The 26635-nt window shown below is 40.3% G+C and overlaps 1 protein-coding gene across 5 annotated transcripts in view; it reads left to right on the top strand.

Annotated features, from left to right (window-relative positions):
- Positions 1-313: 313 nt before the first annotated feature.
- Positions 314-26635, top strand: part of CCDC149 (coiled-coil domain containing 149) — a 55102-nt gene continuing 28780 nt past the window's right edge. For all 5 annotated transcript variants that reach the window (XM_076336046.1, XM_076336045.1, XM_076336044.1 and 2 more), the window contains exons 1-4: positions 314-395; positions 9879-10040; positions 10579-10617; positions 22023-22130. In XM_076336046.1, coding sequence (XP_076192161.1) covers positions 324-395; positions 9879-10040; positions 10579-10617; positions 22023-22130 — 381 coding nt within the window. In that variant the 5' untranslated portion in view covers positions 314-323. The remainder of the gene's footprint in view (positions 396-9878; positions 10041-10578; positions 10618-22022; positions 22131-26635) is intronic.

Raw genomic sequence — 26635 nt, 5'->3', positions numbered from 1 at the left:
CAATGCATCCCAGACGACGCTTCTGTGCCCGCCACCCTGCCCGCGGTGTGACCCACGCTCTCCCCCGCGGACAGGCCTTCCTGCCCGACTCTACCGGGGAACTTCACCGTGCAGAGGCGGCCCGGGGCCCGGCGCCGCTCCGCGGGCAGGGCCGCGCTAGGCCGCGGGCGGTGAGGCGCCGCCGCAGGCCCGGCTCCGGCAGGCCCGTGCCCGGGGCGCCGCTGGGCGGCCCCGGCCGGCCGGCAAGAGGCGGCCGCAGGCCCCGCCTCTCCCCGCAGGCTCCTCGGCGGAAGGCCGGGGCGGGCGGAGCCGCGCGCCGCCGCATGCCGCCGCGGCCCGCCGGAGCTATGAGCTCCCACCGCAGCGAGAGCGACTGGCAGGGGCTGGTGAGCGAGGTGAGGCGGCGGGGCGGGGGCAGCCGCGGGTCGCGGTGCCCTGCCTCCCGCGGCGCGGCCTGGACGCCGGGCACCGGCCCTTCTGGGGCCGTCTGGGGAGAGGGGCAGGAGGGGCCCGCCCCGCCGCGGAGCCGGGCTGCTGCCCCGCTCCTCGGGGAAGTTCTGCCGGGGCGAGGGGCACAGCCAGCGGGAGGGGACCCCGGCCCGGTTCGGCGCCGAGAAGGACCCCCGACCCCCGCGGCTGGGGCGGCAGCAGGTGGAGCCGTCGGGGGCGGGGGCATTGAACTGTGGCCTGGCAAGGCTGAGCTGTGCGGCCACGTCTGCCGTGTGGCACAGCCGTGCCACGAACCGCCCTCAGGCTGCCGCCCCCCACCCCCCCTGCACGGCTGCTAAATGCCGGGGACGAGTGTCTGCGAACCTCTCGCGTGTATTAACTGCCGTGTGGCTGCCAGAGAACAGGGGTTTAGGCGCTGAGCCTGCTGTTGGTTTGAGATTGCCAGGGATTCACCTGTGGCGATGGCCCGTGGGGCTGAGGCCTCGGGCCTCGCACTGCTGCCAGCGCAGAGGGAGGTCCAGCAGCAGCGCAGCCCTGCTATGGCAGCCGGCGTGGGTGACGGTCTGCCGCTGTGAGTTCGCTCCTCTGGCGTATGCTTTGTTTTCTTACTTCACTTGAATCACAAATGAAAGGGTTTTGAGACCTATGGTGCCGTTTATAAAATGGGAGAAAAATCTGTAATACCACAGTGGCCATGAGCTTCAACAGGTGGAGGATTTTGAGAATACAAGAGTAGAAAATTTTATTATCTACTACATCCACATTAAAAGATCCACAGTGTTTACAGGTACACATTTTCATGTGGGATAAGTTACCAAACTCAAAACAATTTGAGATCCATATAATTTAAAGTAATATCACCAAAGTCAAGTCTGTTTAATAGGCAGAACCATGAAGTTTGAAGTAGGTTGGCATGCTGATTTTTGCATTGCATTTTGCATTGCATTAATTTTGCATAACTATAAAAATAGTATTTTTATGTTTACAGCTAGCAAACAAAACTGCTGTGCAAATGGCATGGGCCTAGATCAAACTGACTGAGTCTGCTGTGCTAGAGTACGATGCACACAGGTGAATTCCTCTGATTTCAGGAGGGCTTTGCCTCTGTTATGTTGTGTGACCATGGCTTAAGGCCCTGACCTGTCAAAAAGATGCATGGACCTGTCAAAAAGATGCACGAACCTGCCACTTCTCCCAGTGATTTCAGTGGGAGTTTGTGTGGGCCCGGATCTCTGCTAGTACAGTACATCCAGAATTGGAGTCTACCTATGCACACAGTGCTTGCAAACACACAAAATAATCCAGAAGAAAGTGAAAAGTGTACTTTTAGTAGTATCCTGACCGTGCAGTGTTGCATCTGACATCTCATTTCCCAAATGGAGTTTTATTTGGGGGTGGGTGTGGTGTCACATGGGAAGGAAGGGTGAGAGAGAGAGATAATTCACGAGGTGTGTTTAAAGGAAATGTCCCTATTCTTGGCTTTAAAATGTCATTTAGAACTACTTTGGAACTTTTTTACTTTCGATATGATTTAACTTAAAAACTCAATCCTGAAATTGAACATTTATTTCTGGTTTAGGGGCTTCTTGATTGTAGTGAAGTTTAATGACTGTGCTAAGTTACATTCTTGCAAATACTTAAGCATACATATAATTTCTTTTTTTCAGGAACAATTGGAGGCCTAGTGATTTATATTCCATTTTTTGCTTCCTTTCTCTCTGTTCCCACAGCAGGCTTACAGCCTGTTTTTCTGCGTGAAGTCTGTAGCTGTCAGGATGTAGGCTTCCCTCTTTTGCCTTCCTCTTCCTTTGGCTGTTGTGATTAACTTTGTGTGATTTACCCATTAACTCCAATGTCCTGATGGGTCTGTGAGAAAGTGGCTCTAGCTTCTGAAGTAACTTGTAATAAGTTTTTCCAGTTTACTGTATCCCTCAATGGTACAGATCTTTTCCAGGCCTCTTAGCGTAATGCTAGGTAATTTAAGTTTTGTTCCCTATGCATTTCGTAAACATTTTGAAGTGCTTTCAAAAATAACATAACAGGCAGGAAAATACATGGTAGCCCTAAATGAACTCTCTCACATTGCTGATGCTGGACAGTTAAAACATAGAATGGGGCTCAAAATCTTGGTATAAAAGACCAGAAGCTGGTGGGTTCAGATCCATGGTCATGTTCTTTTTCATTTCCACAAGCTCAGTCCTCCAAATTTGAAAGCTAGGAGTAATTGAAATACTCGTCAAAGCAACTGTAATATTTTTAAAAGTCTGGTATCTCAGGTTAAGAAAAGTGGTAGGATGTATTTTTGGCCCGTATATATACATACACAAACACTTGTACACACAGCTGTATATTTTTGTAGTTTGACTTTTCATTCTTCATTAGATAAAAAGAATGCTTGGTTTTTTTGGTGTATTCCAGTCTTTTTCTGTATTTACTCTTTTTTTTTTCTTTTGACTTTTGTTCCATTTCAGTGCCTTTTGCTCTGTAACCTTTCACATATCTTTCTCTGCTTTTATTATGCTCATCACTAACTTCTTGCCAGTTCTTTTGCCTCCATGTTTATGTATTTTTCCACTTATTCTACAGCCACATGCATTTCAGGCCTAGTGTGCACCTGGTACTCTGAACAATCTTTGCACCACATGTACCTTGAACATTCTTTAAACTAACTCTGAATAGGGTGACGTAGGAAGGAATACTGGGACAAAGCCAGCTTAGCAAATACTGAAGGAGCAGAAAGAGTAATTATTTCCATTGATAATCTTGCAAACTGAATGCAAAAGAACAAGCTTCAAGAATAAGAATCCACATAAATTTTGCCTGTTCTTTAGCTGAGTTCAAGTATTGATGGTGGATGAATATATGTAAAAGGTAAAGTATTCTGTTCGGTTGCCACATAATTTTTGCTTGGAGTCTGGGTTTTTGTCTAACATTTACCTCACTGAATGACCCGTGTTTAGGATGTTTAAAAGCCTGTGTAGGATGAAGACCTGGTCAATAACTGCTTGTTTGGCACAAATGAAACTAAGCCATAGCAAGAACTTTCTTGCTGGCTGGACTGAGATGGTGGCCTAAGTCCTCCAGAAACAAGTGATCTTCATAAATCTCAAAATACTATCCCAAGAGTACGGCGCATTCCTTTGAACATGCCTTTGAATGTCTCATTTTTAAAAAAGAAAAATCCTTGATGCAAACAAAATACCTCTCCCACGTGGAAGAGGACGAAAAGAGGAAAGTGTGACAGTTATTAGTTGCTTTGCTGAGTGCACTGCTAGAAAGCAATCACAGAAAGGTGGTTATACTGTACTCTTCACTGAAGAGAATAGAATTCTTGGAAAATAATTTTGGTCACCAAAATCTTGATTGCAGAGTTCTGTTTGTTTGCTTTTAAGTGTTTTTAAATGTCCATACTTACTTCTCAGCCTGACAGCCATGTTTATGGATATGCTAAGCTGTTGACTTACACAAACTCATGTGAGTCAACTGCTTAGTGGCTCAGTTTTCCTGTCTATATAAGGGAGATGAAACGTAACTAAATCCCATGAATATGAATGAAAAACACGATACATGAACTTTGTTCGAGGGTAGTTGGGGCCTTCTTTTTGAAAGGGTGTAGAAGGTTCCAACTCTGTATGTTCTGCTGTGGAGAAGGGTGTGATTTCAGTTTTTGCCTGAATTCGATGTAATCTTTCCTGGAATTATTTGATCTAAGGATGATGGCAGAATCAGCGATGGAGAAAGGAGTAGGTGGTAGCATGATCTTGGGGTGGTGGGATGAATTGAACAGTACTGGGAGGTCATGGGTGGTAGGGAAAAAGCACTTATATATAATCTGCAAGACCACCTCTGTCCTTGCTTTAGAGAGCTGACTTCTACAAGTTCCGTCTCCTTTCTGCTGATGTCAGTGAGTGTGCTTCCATTCACTTCATTGAGAGTTGGCACTAGTCCTAATTTAATACTGCTCAGAGAATGTGTGCTTTTGGCGGTGTTTTCCACTGGAAGCAAGAAAGGTTTCCTAGGAAACCCATAAGACTAGAGTGGTTGTCCTCTGTCCTTTCTGCTAGCTTCTCCCTCGGATTTGCCAACTTCTAGAATTAAATCCAATGTCAGAATGCTTCTCTTTTCCTTGTCACCTCCCACACATTAGAGCATTTACTGTATGCTATTTACAGCCACTCATATGTGACTGTGCCTTCTAAAATTAGTTTGAAGAAATTTAGTGTCTATTTAATTTGTTATTCTCAAGAGGCTATTTCTTGATTAGTAGCTGTGTATGGTCTTCAGCACCACAGAGGGAAGTGATATGCTTGTGCTCTTGAGCTCCCTTGCCTAGTAATTGGCAACTTAAAACTCGGAGAAAGAGTTTTGGGGAATTATTTATCAAACGCACACCTATTGAGCAGTAGTTCTAGTTGAAATAGCTAAATGTTCCAGACATGAATTCTGAATAAGAGTGAGAAACCTAACTTGCCTTTAATTGGCAGACCATACCTTTCCCATTGGTTGCACAGATTTTTTTATGTGGACAAGAGAGAAGAGGAAGGAAAATAAGTGGGATTTTCATGTTTATAATATCTCTCTAACTTTCTGTCGTGTTGCCTTCTCAAACAGAGTGTAAAATGTAATTCACCAAACCTATATGAAGGGACCTATATGAAGGGACCTGACAGGCTCTGGAGACACTAATTTCAGAGCTTTTCTAAATGTGGGCAAATGCCAGTGGCTGTAGGGAAGAACAAAGTGGAGCGGATGCTCTGAAGTCCCTAGGTGATTGGGTTGGCATCGTAATGGCTTGGTCATTTGGAAAAGGAAGTGGAAACGCTAAAAGAGCTGGCACTGTGACTTACTGCTCTCCAAAGTTCTCAGGAGCTATGGGAGAGATGCTACGGAGACCTGCATGCTGGGCTTTCGGGCAACAAAACAAGTGTTTGCTTCTCATGTTTCCATGTTCCAGGTTGGACTAATATACCCACAGGGATGCTGAGGAACAAACACGGAGAAATTAATAGTGTAATCCGATGCACAGCATACAAAACTTCTAAGGGCTGGGCCACATTGCAAAATAGTGTTATTTTGACTAATAAATCAAATGATGGTAATTCCTAAATGACCAGTGAAGGTGATGTAGTGTAATATTGTTGTCAAGACAAGACATGGTGTTCTGGGGAGCTGCTTGTATCACTTATATCATCAGTGAATGATACCAGCCTGCTTTGTGTGTCAGCAGTCAGGAGGTAGCTAGTGAAGCAAGTGCTGGGCAGCAGGAAAAGCAGAGTTGATATTGTGGGATGAAACCAAGGACACTGCATTGTCTCAGGTTTTATCAGAGATGAGGACATGAGATGAAAAAGCAGGCAAATGGCCAGTAATTGTGTATTTCTCTGGGTTTGAGTGCTTGACTCTTTCAGATAAGTTGAACAGTTTAATCCGAAGTCAAGGGGAGCAACATTACTGAAACACAGTCAACAAACATCCCAAATAGTGACATTACAATGCATTTTGGGACTCCAGTTTGTCATTTCCACCACAAAATTGCCTCCAAGAGTACAGTGAGGAGAAATTTGATAAAACTTCAGGCAGTTCAGTAGCAGTTGGATCTCTTGTCCAAAAGATGGTGGGTAGAGTTCATGGTTTCTCTGAGAGCATGGTGGACGATAGGTTTCCAGGCCCACATACAGTGTGGTGGCCCATCGGCATTTGGGAGGACACTAGGTCCTGGAGTGTTGAGAGAATGCAGAACATGATCCACAGTGATTCCAAAGCACAGTTTGGAGATAGTATCTCTACTTTTACCCTCAGAAAATTAGGTATTTTCCTTCTTGGCACTAATTGCCGTTAAATACCCAAGTATAGGCCAGTAATTTGTACAAATTTAAAAGAAATTATTTTGTGATAGGAATTTGGTGTGTTTGTTGGTTTAAAAAAAGAAAGTCTAAAACCTTGACAGTGTCCCAGCTTCATCAGATTATTAGACCATGTCTATGGCGTCATTAATGAGATCTATCCAGATTTGTCACTAAAAATAGCAATGGACAAATAGTAAGTGTTCAATGTTAGAGGGTCACCTTGGAGCAGTTACACTCTCCTGTAATGTCAGTCTCTCTTTACTCAATTTCACTGAAGTAGTTATCTGGCTCTAAAGCAGTTCAGGCAGTAATGTAGGATGTCATATATATTCCTTTAATTATTATGATCTTCCTTGTAGCAATTATAATTTGCTTTATTGCCGATAACAGCGAATTGGTAGATAAAAGTCACTAGACAGATATGAAAAGTTGTACATTGTAGCTTTTAGATTGGAAGTATAGCAGCTGGTTCTTGGTTAACTTTGGTTTTTAAACTAAAAGATTATTTTGGAACATCAATTAAAAAGAAACAAAAGACACTAAGAATATTTTGTAGTAACTATAGTGCATAACAGAATTCACTTGTTTGTCTCACTGATAGACAGTAGGTGAGACGTAGGCTTTCCTTCAATTGCAGAGGAAGAAATCTCTATATGAATGCCAGAAGCATCTATTGAATGCTTTTTTCAGACTAGATCAGAAAATTTTCCTTATTGCTTGCATTGCTCCAAAAAGATTGTTAAAATCCTATGTTTCTTTTGACAACAAAGCAATTTTGCTGCATTTATTTGTCCGTATATGGGAAATTGTTGGTGGGACTCAGTTGTTTCCCTGAGTAGAATCCATTTCTGGTGTACAGTTGTTCGGTCAGTTTATGGCCATTATTAGTACTTTTTTTTTAACATTCAGAAGCATATATACTGAATAACCTCTTTGAGGTTTGTCTTTGTATAATTTGTTTTTCCTTCAAAAATAGTAATGGGAATTGGAAACATAGCTCTGTCAAATAATCAAATTCCACAGAAATGCTGTGGCTTTATTGTTTCTTGTACCATAAGGCCATGGAAACAAATTACTATACATTATTACTATTTTTATCCCATTTATTTGGTAAAGTCAATATATGCAAAAGGTAACAATGGCTTCGAAAAGTCTTCTAGGTGGTCATTTTTATAGTAAAATCCAAACAGTACATTGATGAGAGATGCCAAGTCCCTTCCTTCCGTATGGCACATCATCAGTATATAATTCATCAAGTTAAAATATACTTTAAACAAGGAGGAGATCATTATACCTTTTCATTTAGACCCTGAACACAACTGTCCCCACAATCTGTTTATGGTTCATTATCCTCAACCTAATAGATAATGGAGAATTGCCTTACCCCCTCCAGTGCTGCTGTGAAAGGTGAAGCCTTCTTTTATGCTTTGAGTGTATCCTTTGTGGAGAGCTGTGACTCATGGCAGAAGCAAGATTTGTTTAGCACTAGGTCTGCATTTCCTGCCTGATAAGTATTATTTTTTATAGTCTTATCTACATGCTCCAGTTAGCTTCCAGCTCTCTCGTACACTGTTTCATATACCAGCACTCGTGGCAGGGCTCAGAGGCACCTGCTGGTGGTGTGGGTGTCCTAAGGCGAGATGTTTAGCTTTGCTCCCCTCCCATTGTGTACATTGTATAGGCTGTTCTGCTCCACGTAGCAGTTGGCTGGATGGGCCAGCTTCATTCTTCCTGGTGGTTAAAGGAACAGTACAGGCTACTTGGTTCAGGCGTTTGGCTGTTGGGTTTTTTAAAGTGATTGTGAGGTTTGCTTTTACTCGTTTTTATTCGCAATTACTGTATCAGATTGTTAGTATTTAAAAACAATTTAGTGAAGGCATATTTTGGAATTGACTAAGACATAAGATGAAACTGGAAAACAGAAGAGAGATTGTCAGAGACAAATATTTCACTGTAAGGTAAGGAATTATATTATCAATTTTGAAGCAGGTTTACCATGTCACTATAATAACTTGCTGACAATATTAAAGTTTAGCTTCTGATACCTTTCAGTGCTTCATCAGTAGACTTGACATTTGTGTAAGGTATCAGTAAGGACATAAGTACATAGGTTGCCTTTGTAAAGTTGATGCCAAGGCATCAGAATCCAGAAAATTTATGGCAGGATTTCAACTTCAGTGTTGCCAGAAATAAAATGAATCCAAGGTGGAAGTGTCCTTTTTGTAAGTTCAAATCCTTCTTGGCACTGCTTTTCTCATTCCCTTCCCACTTTTTTGCAACTAAACATTTACCATTTTGGGGAAATGTTGGCTGTACTAATATACCAAACTCTCTTTTCCCTTTCTCATTGACTTGAAATTGAGGTTAACAAAGTCAATTCCAAGCAAGTAGTACATATGAATAATGATTTTTGTCCCAAAGAACAGCACTGACTTGAACAGTATGGAAGTGCTGATGCTCTTGCTTTGTACAAGAGCCCATAATGACAAAGTATTCTTGTCAGAGTATATAATGAAACTATAAATTGGTTTCACAACTGCTGTGATATTTGGTCTCTTGCAGAGCACATTCAGAAAGTATTTAGTGCCACGTGTTATGTGAGTAACATCAGAAATAGAAACATACGCTTTAGTATGAGCAGTGTCAAGTGATGGATAAGAAGAATCTGCTGATTGAACATCACGTTAAGTGGAAAAAGTTGCCTGAAACTTCTGATAGGTAACATTTAGCCACTGCAGGAAAGGATGACATACACGTTACTTTCTCTTCCTCTCAGTGGGGAAAGGCAATGAAGTGGATCAGACTAATGCAGAACAGCTAAGATTTGCAAGTTCTGTTTTACTTTGTGCATGAGCCCTACGCATAAGAGGCGGTGGCTGGAGAGGAAGGCTCACCTCTGTCTTCCCTCCCCATTCAGGTGCTTGCAATATTCCTGCATTGTTTCCTGTTCTTTTCACTCAACAAGCAAGTGCATATAGTATCGCAGCTAAATTAGTTTCTTTCACCTGTGCCGATAGGGTACCGCACTGCAGTTGTTTCAGGCTCAAGGCAAATTTTGGTTGCCACTCATGCTACCTTTTCTGCTGTAACATGGCCCTCTTTCCCTGTCCAGGTGGGAGGCTGAGCCCAGAGGACATTGCTGGTAGCAGGGAGGAGGGAAGGGGGAATGAGGTGGGAAATGCTGGTTTCTAACTGAGAGCTGGGTATTGTGGACAGCAGTAGAAAAGGGAGTTTACAAAGGCTTCTTCCTTTCAGCAGCCTTCCCAGGGCTGCCGGTCAAATTGTGAGGTTCCTCATACTCTTGCATATGAGGAAAAAGAGGAGAAACTTAAGTTGCTGAATTTTCTAATTCACAGTGGTCAGGTGAGCATGTGGCCTTACAAAGGCATTTCAGGCTTCTGATACAACAGATTTCTTTCCTGTGATTGTTATTAATAAGCTAAGATGACTTGTGGCAGACTTTGATCTTATGCAGAGAGTCTTCCTCCATCTTTTCAGAGAAAAACTTGTGCCTCTTGAATCCAGTACTGGCTGGGGTAGGAATGGCTTGTTACAGTTATGGGTTTTTTTTCTCTTCTGCAGTATCTGGTGTGTAAAAGGAAGCTCGAAAGTAAAAAGGAGGCATTGCTGATCCTTTCCAAAGAGCTGGACACCTGTCAACAAGAAAGAGACCAGTACAAGCTTATGGCCAACCAGTTGCGGGAACGACACCAGTCTCTGAAAAAGAAGTATCGGGAGCTGATTGTAGGTTGTTCTTTATGAATACTGTATAATTGGGGGACAAGAATCAACCTCAAAAAAAATCAAAAGGAGTCCATAATGAGTGCTGTAAAAATGTTTAGGTACTTGTTTACAGTAGTTCTGCAGTTGTACAGCCCTGATCATATTATTACTCATTTGTTCCGCATTGATGAGGTAGTGCCTGTTATATAAGACACAGAAAGACAGTGCATGCTCTGAGGAAATTAGTTTCAGTCATAATTCCATTTAAAAACTGACTACAGTATTATTATTCCACAGCAACTTAATGTACCGTTATGAAAAATAATGCAACATAAATTTGTAATGACCTGCTGTTCTAGAAATGTAAACAAATCTTCAGCCTTTGACAATTTTTTGAGATTAAATTAGTATTACTGATATTAATCAAGATGCAGTATTCTAGAAACAATTTAGATAACATTTTAGTTAAAGTACGTGTTTTAAACTTTGATCCACAAAGTTAATATAGTTGCTGGCTTCAGAAATAAGTTCCCAATAAAATATGTCCATTTATTTGTAGGATGGGGATCCATCCCTTCCGCCTGAAAAGAGGAGACAGGTAGGATTTATTTTTCAGTTGATGATACTTATCTGCTACAAAAGTACTTTCCAAAAGTGTGAAAATGTAAACTACAGAATCTGGTAAAAAGCAAACATTGTTGTCTATTGAAAAGCTCAGTCTTTAAACTGTGGCTTCTGCTTTTGTCTAAACATGTTTCACTCTGAAATACCTGAACTGTCATTAATTAGAATATACGGCTATTGCTTTTATGTTCACCTGAGACTGAAATTGGTCAGCGTACAGAGACTTGAGATTGTTCTCCTTGTTGTTTATCCTTCTTGTATTGAGTTCTAAAATGGGTTTCTGACAGGACTTCTCATACTTAAAAGCAATTTGGGAATGCAATGTCTGCATCCCATAGTTGTTAATTTATTGTTGTGAGTACTGTTTTCCATTAGGTACTCTCCCAGGTCACTTGGGCTCTATGAGTTGTAAATGGTAAGATCAATGGTAATTGCATTTTATGGTTCCCCTGAAAAACTTTTTGCCTGGTCACTTTTTTTTCCCCCGGAGGTCCATGTAGTGTGTCCCTGTTACAGATTGTTGGCTGTCACATCTTAAAATTATCTTAATTTTTAGAGAAAAATATCACCCAAAACACAATGTGTGAGCAGGGAGAGGAGAACCCAAAATAACAAAAATTATTACTGTAATCGCTAGTCCTGAAAGTCTTTTAACTGTGTTTAAAACATGGTTATTGCATTCTCTTAGTCGGTCAGAAGTTTTACTCGTCATCCTTTCCCCGGGAATTTGCATGTAGTTCTTGCTGTTTTCTTAAAATGTTAGGGGCTTAGGGTTTTGGTTGTTTTAAACTAAACTTTCAGAGGCAATATAATTACTCCTTCAGGCACTTAAACAAATAGCTGCCAAGAAGTCAGTGGCTCAGCGTAGGATCATTTAACTTCCTCATTATTTAGCATAATTTATTTGAAATTCTGTTATTTTGACAGAATTCTAATAAAAGTTTATGACCAGATATAGGTTTGTGCATTCTGACTACTAAAATTGGAGCTGAAGAATATACAATTAAAAGGAAAAAAACCAATCCAGTATATGGGTCATTACAGAGATAAGCAGGAAGGGAGATTTGCCATCCCATGGATGTTGTTTTAATTCCTCTTCCATCTTTCAAAATAAATAAATCTGACACTTGTTTCTAAAATACCAGCAAAATTCAGTCTAAATTCAGAAGCTGCAATTATATTAAGTTTTGGCAAATCTTACTATGGTAAGTGCCTGGAAAGCCATTTAATAATCTAGCTACGAGTCTTTTTTTTGTGAGAAAGTTATGTATTCATGCTCCGTAACAGTGAAAGAAAGAAAATCTTGTTCTCAGATGGGGTCATTTATAGGTCTCCTTCAAGGACAATATGTACCTTAGGTTGTACAGTAATAGGCTGTTAGTGCAATTCTTGAGTTTTCATTCTCCTGAGAAGTGTCTGTAGCATACAAGGTGGATAATCTGGAGTAGTTAGGGCAACCTTTCTGAAGAAGAATATAGTTTTGCTTTGAGAAATGCGTCAAAGAATAATAAAGTTATGGATATTTTTCCATTATTACTGTATGTACATTTCTTAGCATTTCCTCATCTAAGAAAGAGTGAAGTTCTCTGTGCTCTTTTGGACTTTTTCCATCCCCTTTTTGCCCAGAAGCCTAGTTGCCTGCTGGGAGAAGTTTGTGACCTCAGTCACTTTATAAAAACAGAGACCCTGATCTTATAATGGATTTTATGTGACACAAAAGTGCATGTTGTTCTCATGGTCAGAAATGAGATAAAAACTTGATATGCTGAACAATTTGCTATCTGTTATGTTTCTTTACCGCAACTGAGAAACTATTCTTGAAATTGCAATCTAGAACCTTAAATGTAATAGGTGGGTTTATTATCAATTACGCTTTGTGACTTCTTAAAATATCGTTTTCCACACCATGCCTTCTCTCCCTCTTTTGCAGCACAGAATTTTCATGTCTCGTATGGAAATATCATGTAACCAGGCAATTTCTATCAGCAAGCAGTTAACTCAGAATGTGGTTTTGTAAAATTGGTGTTACTTAAAGGTACCTTAATGTGCAGTGCTCTGCAATGTTTTCCCTCTCAAAGCTGTGTGTGCAGTGGTACACATCTCTGACATAATCCAAAGATTGTTCCATGTGTATCGCCTTCCGACAACCAACAAAAGCAGGAAATGAGAAACTGTGCTACTGAAATCCCTTTTCCTGCAGTAGGTGTTTTAAAATTAGTGTTGTTATCGTGGTCAGTGCTTTCCTGGCCCCTCTTATCAAACATTCACAATTAAATGCTGTGGTTGAAAGTAGTTTTGTAATTGCATGTCGTGTCAGGTGTAGGGTAATTTTTGGATAAGTAATGGAGGGGTGGAATGTTTCAGGAGGATAGAAATAGTGAAGAGTTGATTTTGATGTTAAAATTCACCAGAGATGGTAAACAATAGATACTCCCCATTTTGGAAGGAATGTTAAAATGTTGCTCTGTCTACGGAGCCTCTGTTGTGCATCCTATATAAATAGAAATTCTACCATTCTACAGTGGTATACATTTATATGCATTTGCTGTGATACAGAATGTTTTTATGACATCGGCAAAAAAATACTAGATATCTGTTGGACAGTGTTGCCATGCTGGGAAACTTAAAGCAAAAAAACATCGATGGGACTTCTAGCTTGATTTATACTGACTATTATTTTTGTCTACATTGCTTAAATTTTCAGTATAACTTCAGTTTGGGAGAAGCTTTGTCCTTGAAATAACAGAGCAGTGAATCCTTTGACCTTCTATATGAAATGGAAGGTTTTTTTAATACAAATGAGATCCTTTGAATAAACAAAGGTGAAGTAAAATGCATGGTTAGGAAAATGGCTGTGCTGGGCCACAGTTCTAAATATGCTTTGCTTAATTTGATCTCAGTGAGATCACTCAGTTGGAGATAATGGGTTTGCAGTGGGGCTGTGTGTCAAGAATAAAGCCGCAATGCATATGTTCACTGGCAAGGGCTTATATTTGTATTTTAAATGTATGAGGAATCAAATTAAATGGAGCTAAACATCACAGGATCACAGAATGGTTGAGGTGGGAAGGCAGCTCTTGAGATCAACTAGTCCAATGCCCCTGCTCAAGCAGGGCCACCTAGAACAGGTTGCCCAGGACCGTGTCCAGTCAGATTTTGAACATCTGCAAGGATGGAGACTCCACAGCCTCTCTGGGCAACCTGTTCCAGTGTTTGACCACTCTCACAATAGAAAAGTGTTGGGGTTTTTTTTTGTGTTCAGATACCTGCAGGTACTGGGGTCACTGAAGTCCCTCATGAAGATCATGGCCTGTGAACATGAAGCTTCTTCCAGTTGTGTGAAGAAGGCCTCATCTACTACTTCTTCCTGATCAGGAGATCTATAGCAGATACCCAATACAAGAGCATCCATGTTGGTCTGCCCGCTAATCTTGACCCAGAAGCTCTCAACTGACTCCTGACCTGTCCCAAGGCAGGTCTCCATGCATTCCAGCTGCTCTCTCACATAAAGGTCAACACCCCCTCCTCACCTTCCCAGCTGTCCTTCCTAAAAAGCCTGTATCCCTCCATCACACCACTGCAATCACGTGAGCTATTCCACCGTTTCTGCATGATTCCAATGAGATTGTAGCCCTGTAACTGCACACAGACTTCGAACTCTTCCCCGTGCTGCATGTGTTAGAGTAGAGGCCTCTGAGGGGCATCCAGGTGTGCCAGTTCTGCAGTACAAGCTTGAGAGCTTTCCCCACAGGGCTGTTGTACAGGCACTTCCTTCGTTACATGCCTACACTCAAAGGGATTATACTTCAGCTCAGTTGTTTTGTGAATGCTGTGTCCCTTCTCTTCCCATCATCCCAGGCTCTTGGCTTGCCTAACCCATCCCAAACCTCCTTGTTCCCTCCTCCATTATTTCTAGTTTAAAGCTCTCCTTATGAAGTTGCCCAGCCTGTTGGCAAAGTACTTTTGCCTCATGTAGTCAAGTGCATCCTGTGTTTTCCAAGCAACTGTTGAGCAGTTGCTCAACATGGTCATAGAACCCTCTTTGAGGCTCCTAATAATGAGCCTCATAACATAATGATAACGTAGTCCTAGTATAGAGCCCAGCTTGATAGTTACTCTTTTTGCCAGGCAAAAAGTCTCATCAGAGAACCTGTGTGCATCTTTCCTGAAGGTTGTGGTCCTTAACTCTCTTATAGTTATCTGTAGGTGTCCCAAGGTGATTCATTCAAGCCAAGACTCTGCTTCAGCGATCATTGACATCACAGCAGCATGCTGCCCACTCACTCAGCTTGACTTCTGCTAATGAGTAAGTTCATGAGCGTAGCATTTTGGGGCAAGCATCAGAAGGCCCGGAGGTTCCAGACAGGAGTATGTTGTGACATACCACAAATGGACCTATTTTGATCCCTTCCACTTCCAGCTTCTAGCTTAATGTACTCGGCTGTCACAATTGACTTTCGAAACAAACTTCAAGGATTACGTTATGACCGTTTTTGACATCATCAGAAAAAATGACTAGTGTGACTATAGTGTGACTATTTCTTGTTAATTAATGAATTCAGGAAGTTTTGCTAGTCTTGTGCTAAGGCGCAAAAGCTGCATTCAGAGTCCCGTGAGATAAAATCTTCAGATAAAGTACACTACAGGGTAAGCAATCATTTTGTATTTATCTCACAAGGGTGCTATGAAGATTAATGTGATTTCCTCCTCTCTTCAGAGGGTTTGAAGATGAAAAACATTATGCGTGTGCCAAACTGAGACTTGTGTGCTTTGCTCTGGTTTGTAGGTGCGTGTGTTTGACTCCCATAGTGTAAGATAGCAGATGGCAAACAGTGCGATCGTTTGCCCTGGCAATGCATCAGAGCACAATATTCCCATGGATTTCAAAATGTGCCTGTGTGAGAGCATAGCCAGTGGAGAGATTTTGGTTTCTGCATGCTGAAATTTGCTGTTCCATTGGTAGGAGCAGGTGACAGTATGCAAAAGCTAGAACTTCTTAGCCACACTAGGAGTCATGCTTTGTGAAGTGACACTGTTGTTTCTTCAACACGTAGATTCTGCAGTAAACATGAGGCTAGGAGAGAGAAAATGCTGATTCTAATAGATGTGATAGTCCCTCTAAAATTTAGAGTGCTGTTCAGACCTGATGTGTACAACATCCTCTTCTCTGGTTGCTGTGTCTTACCTTGATGGAATAGAGAGCCACTTTTCCACACCCCTGCACCTGAATACTCTCGATAAATATTCTGTTAATTAGTCGGAACACTCAAAATGTTTAAGGGATTTTGATTCTTTTTGTGCATTATCTCAAAGTTCAAGTTGTCCTTAAGATCAAAGCAGCTAAAATATTTCTGATAAAACAAGCCAATGAAACAATCTTTTCTTCTATCCTAGTATAGTAGTCTCTGTATAAGTACAAATTAATCATTTCTCTTTGACTACGTTCATCTGCTGTCAACAAAAACTTGATGCCTATATGAAGTATAGGGGGACTGAACTACCTTATTGAACCTTCACAGTGAAGGAATTTCTGCCAAGTAACTTCTTATGATACTGGTAGTTCATACTGACACCCTTGGTTGCTGCTTATGATGTATGTTAACAAGTTGCTTTGCAAAAACTGGCCTCTTAAAGGAATCTAGTTGATGCTAACCTTATTTTGTTTGTCAGCCTTTGGCAAATGCTCTACGTCCGCCTGGGTGGTGTTTGGTACTGTCCAACACTATGCTAAGCTAATACACAGAAGACTGGTTGAAAAGGAGGGAAAAAGTATTAATTTTATATGTGGACTGCTAAAATGGCTTTTTGGTTCTATTAATCAGCTCTATGAAAATTCCGATTGCTGAGTGTCTTGAAGGTATGTGAGCGCGAGCCAGTCTTTCTTGTTTTGCAGAGCCTTGTCAGGTTTTGACTGGTGTGCTTCTGTGGTGGGATTCCTGCCTGGTTCTCAGCGTGGCATATACTCAGAGAAGGAGAGGATTTTTTTCTTCTCTTGTTTTATGTCAAGTGACTGCTTGGCTAGGCCTTGATTTTTGCTGTTGTTTTTCTTTGGGGAAATATGACCTGTATTAAGTGTATTTTGTTTAGTATGCCCAGGATCTATAATTTCAGAAGTCTTCTCTACATCGTTTTTCAACTTAAAGAGAAAAATACAGTAATTTCTGCTTTTTATCGTAAGGAAGCTAGTGCTAGGGGAGGTCGTCAGTTCTACCTTGGGAGTGAACAGTGGTAGTTAGTAAGCAAAGCAGGTTTTTCTGTATTAATTCAGCCATTGCAATCGTATGAATACATTGGAGGAGAAACTGCAATTAAATTTGCTATCAGTCACACCCACCAAGTGTGCTTAATGTTTCATCAAACTTTTTTTTCTGTCAGCCTGTTGTGGTTTAACCCAGCAGGCAGCCAAACACCACATAGCCATTCGCTCACTGCCCCCGCCCCCAGTAGGATGGGGGAGAGAATCAGGGGGGAAAAAAAGTAAAATTGGTGGGTTAAGGTAAAGACAGTTTAATAGGACAGAAAAGGAAGGGAAAATAATAATAATAATAGAATATACAAAATAAGTGATGCACAATGCAATTGCTCACCACCCGCTGACCGATGCCCAGCCAGTCCCTGGGCAGTGGTCACTGCCCCCAGTTTATGTACTGAGCATGACGTCCCATGGTATGGAATATCCCTTTGGCCAGTTTGGGTCAGCTGTCCTGGCTGTGCCCCCTCCCAGCTTCTCGCTGGCAGGGCATGGGAAGCTGAAAAGTCCTTGGCTAGTGTAAGCACTACTTAGCAACAACTAAAAGATCGGTGTGTTATCAACATTATTCTCATCCTAAATCCAAAACACAGCACTGTACCAGCTACTCAGAAGGAAATTAACTCTATCCCAGCCGAAACCAGGACACAGCCCTATAATTCAGTGTTCTTCTTTGTTTGAAGGTGTGGCTGAAAGAAACATAAAAGACTGTAAACTGCAGTATAGAAATGCTTGTTTGTATTTAAAAATATTTTTAAACTGTAAAGGCACGTTGGAAGTTTCTCCCTCTTCCCCTTGCCAAATTACTTTTTCAGGCAGTATGTAAAGGCAGAAAGTCCTTTTTTTTAAATTCTTTTTTTTAAGTGTCAGATAAGATTTATGTGCAAGAGAATTGAGCACTATATTAAAGACTGTGTTACTATCCATCATTTTTAAAGTGGTGTGAAGAAAAATAACACTGTGTGTATGTGTGGCTATATTTGCAAAATTGTTAAAGGAGCCAAATTAAAATGTAGTGCATAATGCCAGGGATGACTATTTGGAGTTACTCCCCCCCCCCCCCCCCTTTCTTCTTGGGTCATTGGTCAGTAGTGAGCAAAGATCTGTTACTGTCTGACAGGTATTCACTGGCTTATGTTAAATATTTATAGGTATTTCTGTCAGTAGTTTCAGATGTTCATCTGTAGCTAAAAGTAAGGCGCTCTTCCACCTTCTATCCCAAAAACGTTCTTGCAAATTTTAACAAAGTCTAAGTGGAGAAGGGTGAGGTCCGTGATCCCATCCCATTGAATCTTTCACTCTCTGGTCTGTTGTGATTTATGGTGCTTTTTTTTCCCCTATGTAATAAAGGTAGGCACTTCCCACTTGGCACTCTCAGATCAATCTTTTTCACCTTTCATCCTACCTTCTGGTGGCATCATTGTCAATAGTCGCACTTGCTTTTGGTCAGAGGAAAAAGGAATGTGGGGACAGTTTGTTATGTCTATGGGGGTTTGGATTGCGCTCAGATCGTACATGCGCTCTTCCCCATGACAGATGGATGTAAAACAAATAGCTTATCGTGCTGCAGAGGCTCAAGAATACCTACCGGAAACTGGACGTCACCAGAGGTGGACAGAGCTCCAGAAAGATTGTCTGATATTGGGCAGTCAATTAGAAACTTGAATGAAGCACTATCTGTTATTTAGTATTACAAATAGTTGCATTGAGAGAGGGTAGGAGAAACAAACAGTTTCCAGTGTTGTGGGTTGTTGCAGAGGCAAGACAAGATGAGGCAGCAGAAAGGTATAGACCTCTGCATCTTTCCCTCCTGTTACTCATGGCTCAGAAATCTCTCTTCATCAGTACTTTGGAATCAGTTTTGAATAGTGTGAGTGAAGGAAGTAAAGTCTGGCAGTTACAGTGCCTTTTTAAGGCTTCACCTAGAATCAAAAGAAACTGTTGAAGAAGTTGAGTCTAGAGACACTGAATTTGGCTAATTTTCAGAGAGTTGTTCCGTGTTGCACAGGTGAATGATATGAGCTTTATTGTCTGCTGAAGTAACTTGTCTTAAATTTCTAAGTGAATTCTGTGTTTGTTCTATGAATATTGAAAAGAAGTTGCCAGGTGGAAAAATGAATCACCTTTCTCCTTGCATAGATTTCTCCCCTTTCTTCAAAAAATACATGCTTACAGGTTCACGAAGCCAGTCCTCCATTGTTAGTTTTATCATCTTTCAACCATATGGTATGTTCTCTTATATATGCCAAAGAAATGGTACCAAGTCCAGGTGTGGTTCAATGTATCCTCTTGGCTGGCTTTCTTTAAGCCCAGTAGAGCACTTTTGAAAATCAAATATTTCTTCTTCTATCCACATTTAACTGAGAGCTTTAATGGAGGTCTTGCCAAAACCTTTAAAACTGGGAACAATTTAAATTACAGTTGTATGGAACCTCTAAGCCCGGGAAATGAATAATTGCTGGAGCCTACTTCTGTGACATAGCTTGGTTGTTTTAGTTTAACAGAAGTATAATAGAAGCTTTGCATTAAGGAGCAAGTCTATACTTAGCTCATTGTAATGCTCTTAGCATGCTTAAAAGAGGCTGTTTTATTTTGGTGTCTAAAATTCTTTGTTTAAAGTTTCTTCCAAAATCCCTGTCTCGAGTATAAAGGTTTTTGTCACATTAAGTCATTTATATGACTGACAAATAAAATTCAGCATAGAATTGCAATCCCAGAGAAATGCTTTTAAAGGAAATAAATCTGAGCAGGAAGATTTAGTATAGGCATTGTAATGCCTTTCCTGCAGCTACTGGGAGCCGGGTTTTGACTACAGACTGCTAGAATCCTGGTGTTGTGGCTGTAAACACTGATTAGTGAGACTGAGTTCTTCCCAGGTGTTGAAATTACATGTGCTATTGCAGTGTTAGGAGTTGTTCAAATCCATCATAAAAAGGGACTTTATAAATAGAAGTGTTTCGGAGAGGGCAAATCATGTTCCTTTTAACTAACTCAGTCCAGTGGTTGGATGGCCTTTATTGAAAGTCAGCTTTCTTAAAAAAAAAAAAAAAAAAAAAAAAAAAAAAAATTGCATCTGAGCAGTAGCCATAGATACTTCAGTTTAAATACAGTTTCCTGCAAACATGAGTTCTTGGTTTTCTTTCTTTTAAACAGCCACTAAGAAGTACCTCTCAGAACCATTGACTGAATGCGTTCTGAAGCTCCTTGATTCATTCAATATATGAATGACTATTACACATTTGTTTAACATGTAGGGGGAAAAAATCATTCTACCAAAGCATACTTGAGGAACCTTTTGCATTGCTTGAATAGTTGCCGTCTTCAAAATAAAAATAGAGGCAGCTTAATTTTGGCCCTACAATTGGCTATTTACGGGTTTTTTGCTATTGCACTCTTTTCCCAAACTATGTATCTGCAGTCTTCAGGTATATCAGTACTTTAAAAAATGTTTTTTCTTCCAAAACTGTGGGAAACTTACATTACTTTTTCTGCAGAGCACCAAAAGTGCAGAAGCTGTAGCAGCAAATCAGGCTTGTGGTTCATCAAGTAGGACGTATCAGTTTCTCAAGTTACTTTTCCTGTTTAAAAGTTTGAAGCTATTGCTATTTTAGACCAGTTGGAGTTTGGAGCCAGCTTCTTCATATAGTAGTGTACAAAAGTTCCAATTGATTATAGTTTAATAGGCTAATCCTGCAAATGGTCAGATGCATGCATAGCTATATTCATGTTGATAGTTCTTTTAAGTATAAAATAGGACATGTGGAAATAGCAGTTGTTAGTAAACAAGGGGAAAGATCACAGGAATGGCTATCAGGCACCTTGTTGGTTTGATAGCGTGTGAGTTTCAGAGATAAAACTCACAAAAACATCCTACCAGACGTCAAGTGGTAGTGAGAATGACTGGGTAAAAGAGCAGGACTGAAAAAGAAAGAGAGAGATCAAAACAGAGAAATGGGGGAGTTGAAAGAGAAGCACAGCAAGTAGAGAAACTAAAATTAAACTTAAAATACCAAGAGAGAACTAGGAACGGTCACTTGATGCATTGGCCTCAAACCCAGGGAGTATGTGTAAGGGTACCTTAGAAATATTGACTCAGGGGGCTTTACCAAGTCATGCTTAGAAGATCTGAAATTTCTTTTTCCATTTCTTTTTCTACCCTTCAGATTTATGGCAATGGATGACACACCTAGCTGTCCAGAGGCAATGTCTTGAAAGGCTGTGCATTAGCCACTATGATTGTAACTCTCTTAGAAGAGATGTCATTGGAAGGCTTTTCCTGTGCTGGGTCAACGTTTGTGTATTCGTGAGACATTGTTAGGGGAAAAAGTATAATAAATTGATCTGTAGTATTTGCTCATTTTCAGATATCATAGATAGGGAAGGAGGAGATTGCATTACTTTTTGATTAGTGATCAAGCTGATGGAATTTAATTATGAAATTATAGATCAGACTGCTCATCTTGCTAACTTAGTAGGTTAATGTAAATGATAACTTTTAACCTGGATTATTTGGAGTGGGGGTGTTTGTTTTGAATCTCTAGCTTTCACCTCTATTTTTCTAGAAGTCTACGTACTAGCTAACAACACAAGTCAGGTCATGTTTGAAGTTTTGTGCTACTAGATATCCATGGTACAGCTCTGTATAGGGGCAGGGACTCTGGCTGGCATCCTCTTTACTGGCTAGGAATCTGCTCTAAACACTATTAGGGAATATAATTATATCATCATTATTTCTCAGCTGTGCCTTTTGTCTAATTATATGCAAGTTTAAAAACTATTATTTTGGCAACTTTGTATAAATATTGTCAAAGTACTCTGCGTTTTGCTCTTCCCAGCAGCCAAGATATCAGAACTAGTGTAGATGTTTTCACTTTGTTTTGTTTGTGGTTTGTGTGCTGTTCTGGGAGTGTGTATGCACATATGCTCTATGTATTTCCTACTATTAAAGATAAAGGAACCCTGGTGACTTCTGTTATTCTCTCTCTAATGAAGCATGAAGTCTGGGTACCAACAACAATAAAAGTAAATATTGTTGGCAGATAAGGAGTAAGTCTAGGGTTTCTTTTCAATCACCACTTACGCTTCCTCCATAGGCACTAACTTTTGACTGCTATTTGCTCCTTTTCTAGGCAAATCTTGCTCAACTACTGAGTGAGGCTCAAGATCGAAATAAACATCTTGGAGAAGAGATTAGAGAGCTTCAACAGAGACTGGGAGAAGTACAAGGGGACAATAAGGTATTACAAACTTTTGTTGTCAGTAAATGGCATGGAATGTGTAAACTGGGCTGGAGTTTTGCATTTACTTCTTAGGAAAACAAATAAAAATAATGGGTTGCAGAACTTCTAGAATACTTGGATTAAAATAAATGCTCAAAACAGTAGAACGAAAGAAGCTTGTATAGGATACCAGTAAGTGCAGCTTACTATATATTTTTATGTTGCTTTTGCTCTGTTGTCCTTAACTATGTATTTTGCACCTAGCCTTGCTTTAATGATCTCAGACTTACTTTATTTTTTTTTAATGTATTTTATTGGTGGTATTTCCTCTTACAAATAAGTACTGATAAGCATTTTTTCTTTGTCATGTGATAATTTTCAATTTTTTTTGCAATGAAAACGCAAAATTTTAGTAGATGGTAAAACCAGGGGAGGCATAATTTTTCCCTTCAAAAATATGGAGCAGGTGATCACAAATATAGATAGTGAGCTTTGTATTAGGCCCTCATCCTATTACCCTTACATAACTAATTTATTTTATTGCTAAATTTAGCAAATTATATGGAACATTGCTCAAAATCTGCCATTTGGTATTAATCAAACTCCTGTTGTCTCTGTTAATTGAAATATTTAAACTCAAGCCAAATGTGTGTAACATTCACAGCTGGAACTGTATGCAAAAGTACATTCAGAGATCGAACAAGTGAGAGGTTGAATTTGAGAGTCGAGGTGGTTAACGAAGTAAAAAATGAAACAAATAATGAATAACTTCCCTCCCTCAAGTACGGTTTTAAAGTTATGGGATTTAAAAATGTGAATAAAAATGATGCCGCTTTTAATTATTCAGGTGGCTTTTTTCTTTCCATTTAAGTTCATTTTATTTTATTTACTTTATTTTAAACATAAGTGTATTGTGACAATGCAGTTTTATTCATTGTTTATCACAAAGGACTTCCTTGAAGGTGTCCAGGGAGCTGGGAAAGGGTCAAGTGAGACCTGAATTTGTAGTATGCATAGCATCCAGTGTAACTTGCTCAAGTCTCCAAAGACCAGCTTCCCCAGTGTTTCTTTTCATTTACATGTTATTGTTTGAATGATACTACAGTGCGGAAGGCAGTGCCTTCCAGTTCTCCAGTACCAGTATTATGCCATACAGCCTTTCCCAAGCCAGTCCTGAACAAATAACAAGGGTTTGTTAGTACAAACAGAACACAAAGGTAGTAAAACTACAATATATTTAAATATCAAGGTTATGTACCTATTCTAATTCCTTATAACACTATGATCTTGGTAACACAGAGCCGCCTACTTTGTGCTTGAACTGGCTTTGTTTAGATTTGCCTTTGTGGGTTAACTTGATATTAGCTGGCCATTTTTGTGACATCTGTATTCTCGGCATGAATTTGAATTCATGACCCTCATAAGGAATGGAAAAATACAAAAAGAGTTATTCTGCCCACTGTGCCCCTCTCCAAAAGGTGCAAAATAGTGCATCACTAAATATAGAGGGGGAGGAAAGAACTGCATCAGACAGGGATTAATTTAGACTAGGATTTTCATTTTTGGAACACATTCTTCACTTTCCTAGTAAATGAGAAATAGAGCTTATTTTAGAGTCAGGTTGCTGTTTTTTGAAATGCCTAAAAAAGCATTGCCATCTATCTGAGGGATTTAACACTCTCCTCCTGTGTCAGATTTTGCTCCCTTCTAGCTTTGGTGATAAAATTCTAGGCTTGTTCCCAAAGCCATTCTGTTCTGTTCATCAGTTCTCCTGTACTGGCAGCTGGGTTACTTCAGGCACTGGAGTCCAGATAATGCATGGTATATACAAAAACAAAGAACTATAATAATTTGCTTGTTCTTACATTTTTCCCCTGCATTCTTCTCTCTGCTTTTTCCAAAGTGAGGGAGGGCATCCTGCCCAGCTGGTCTACGTCAACCTTACTTCTGGCAAGAGATGAACAAACAGCTGCTTTTGCAGCAAGTGAAGCTGCTTATGGATGAACAATTCTGCCTGTGTCTGAGCAGGGGTGACTCATGCAGGCTTTGTCACTGATTGGCAAGAGCTTTGTAGGACTAAAAAAGAAAAAAAATCTTTAAATATCACACATTAGCTCTATTGATAAAGAATTGTTTTGATAGCTTGACTTGTTTTTCACCACTTTAATGTTTGCTACTAGCAGGATACGGTCACTTGGATTAGCAAGACCTTAAACTGGTGACATTGTACTTGTTGAAATCATGTTAAGTATGTCATCAGTTAGGCAATAACAAATTACTTGCATTTCGTTTATCTGGACTAATTTTTTCCTTTAATTTCAGCTAGAATTCTGTTGGCATGAATAATAAAACTTCTTCAGGCGGTCTCTGAAAGGATTTGTTGCTGCAGTTTCAGAAATACAGCAATAGTTAGACTGCAGTGCTCCAGCAACAGATATCTAAGACTATTTATTTTATGATTGATCACAATCTCTTATCAGCTCTGACACATGAAAACTATTCTATGTTTATGATAGTTATTTGTAAATCTTTTTCCTTCCTAACGTTCTGGCAGCAATGCTTGGAGAACAATTACTGAAACTTAGAGGAGGATAGTTAGGAAATAGAATTCTCTCTTGTAAAAGGGTGAAAATGGAAAGCATAAGAAAAACTGGAGGCTTCTGGAAGACTAGATGACTCAGTTGCCTTCACTTGAATTCCTACGCACGCAAACAAATGGTTTTGTAAGCTGTCAAAGGCAGTGCTAAGCGAGAGGAAGATGCATGGAAAACAATGGCTGCAGTATTACTGACAGTTTGTTATTATAAGGCAGACAATCATTCATGCAGCAACAGTGTGAAATGTTAAATGTGGTGCATATGTTTTGGCAGAACTGGGACTTAAGGTAGCAAATTTGCATAGTTCTGGTCCACTTTTTAAGATTTTGTAGGCAACATGGTGAAGACAATTGCTGTCAGTGACTGTGGCTAAATATGATGGTTTCTGCCTTCCATGAAGGATTTACTGGTTGTGCTTGTTTCCCTTTTCCTTCTGCATGTTTTATCAATAATCAGGAATGTACAACTTCGGCACAGGCATTGTCTGTGGACTCCTAGCCTGCACAGCAGCTACCGCAGTGAAGCCTGTTTGGGCATTGTGGGGCTGCTACAGAGTTGCTACTTTATAAATAATTATTTTAGCTGACACTGATTAAGAAAAAGCTGTGATATTCAAATAATAAAGACTAGTGGCTTGCAGCACTGGATTGTTTTGATTAGCAATCTATGGGTTCTTGACAAACAGGAGCTATCTCTGGTAAGGTGCCATTAATTTAAACCCATTCTGCTGTGGATGCTGTTCACAGAATCCTGAGGGGTAGCGTTAACCTATTCTCTAGCTGCAAAATGAAGTTGAGCGGTCCTTTCCTCAGTGATTTCTGAATGACAGAAATAAAAATGGAGCAGCCAGAGGACAGGTGTATAAAGTTTATAACAAAGCACTAATATATGAAATAAATCCTTAACCCTCTGGCATAACACTTAGTGTCTCTTTGGGTCACAGCATTTTCAGGGAAGAATTTTATAGCAGGTGGTGCTGCCTCATGAGGCATTCGCAGTGCAGAACTAAAGGACTTGGCCTGTTCTGCCCTGTCAACGCTCTGATTGGCCAACTGTCTGGAAGAAGCACTCTGTCATTTTATGGATTGGTATTTTACTTTATTTTATGTATGTTTATAATGCTGCTTTTACTGGCTGAATTTGGATTTCTGAAGCATTCTTTTCATAAGACTTCATACGTGGTTTTTTTCGCCTCAAAATTAGTAGTAAATAAAGAGTTCTCCTTTTATTGGCAGACTGTTTGACCTTGCAAGTAATAATTGCTTGCAGTTATAATTGCATCTTATGCCTCGTCCCCTCCTGGGCTGAAGTTGAGTTGGTCATAGTGCATGAGTCACAGCTCTGATCCAGTTCCCAGCCTGGTGCCAAGGGTTACACAGAAGTTTTGCTCTGCTGCAGGCATTGGAGGCATTCGTAAAGTATGATTCCCCTTCCCGTTTCCAGTTTTTCTGAACGAGACTGAGTCCTCAAAATGTTATTACATTTGTTTCTTACTGCCTTTCTCACTAGCAAGAGATTCTAGAAATTAAATTAATCTAACTGAATTAAATCACGTTACCATACCTTTGTTCATCAGGCTTTTAGCATTTAAAAAAAACAAGTCCCATAGCTATGAAGCCATTCCAGGATTTGCTAGTTGCCTTTTTGACTTATTTGTTTTGATAAAGAAATTAATAGGAATTATATCTCTTGGGACCCATTCAGCCTTACTAACTGTGCAGTGGTTTGTACTTTCCCTGTGGGGATAGGGAAATGTAGTTTGCCAAAACCAGTTACTTTTGGGGGCGCAGCTTCCCCTGAACAAGTGAACTGTTTATCAGAACAAGTTGTACTAGCTTCAGTGACTTGCACTGAACTGGAGCTGAAACAAGTGGGGAGCTGAAACAAGTGGGGAGCATGATTTTGGTAGTCTGTCTTGCATCAGCA

This window comes from Aptenodytes patagonicus, chromosome 4 (assembly GCF_965638725.1).
Source record: "Aptenodytes patagonicus chromosome 4, bAptPat1.pri.cur, whole genome shotgun sequence".
Classification (NCBI taxonomy): Eukaryota; Metazoa; Chordata; class Aves; order Sphenisciformes; family Spheniscidae; genus Aptenodytes; species Aptenodytes patagonicus.
Note: the sequence above shows the minus strand (reverse complement) of the source record. Positions and strands in the feature narration are given on the sequence as shown.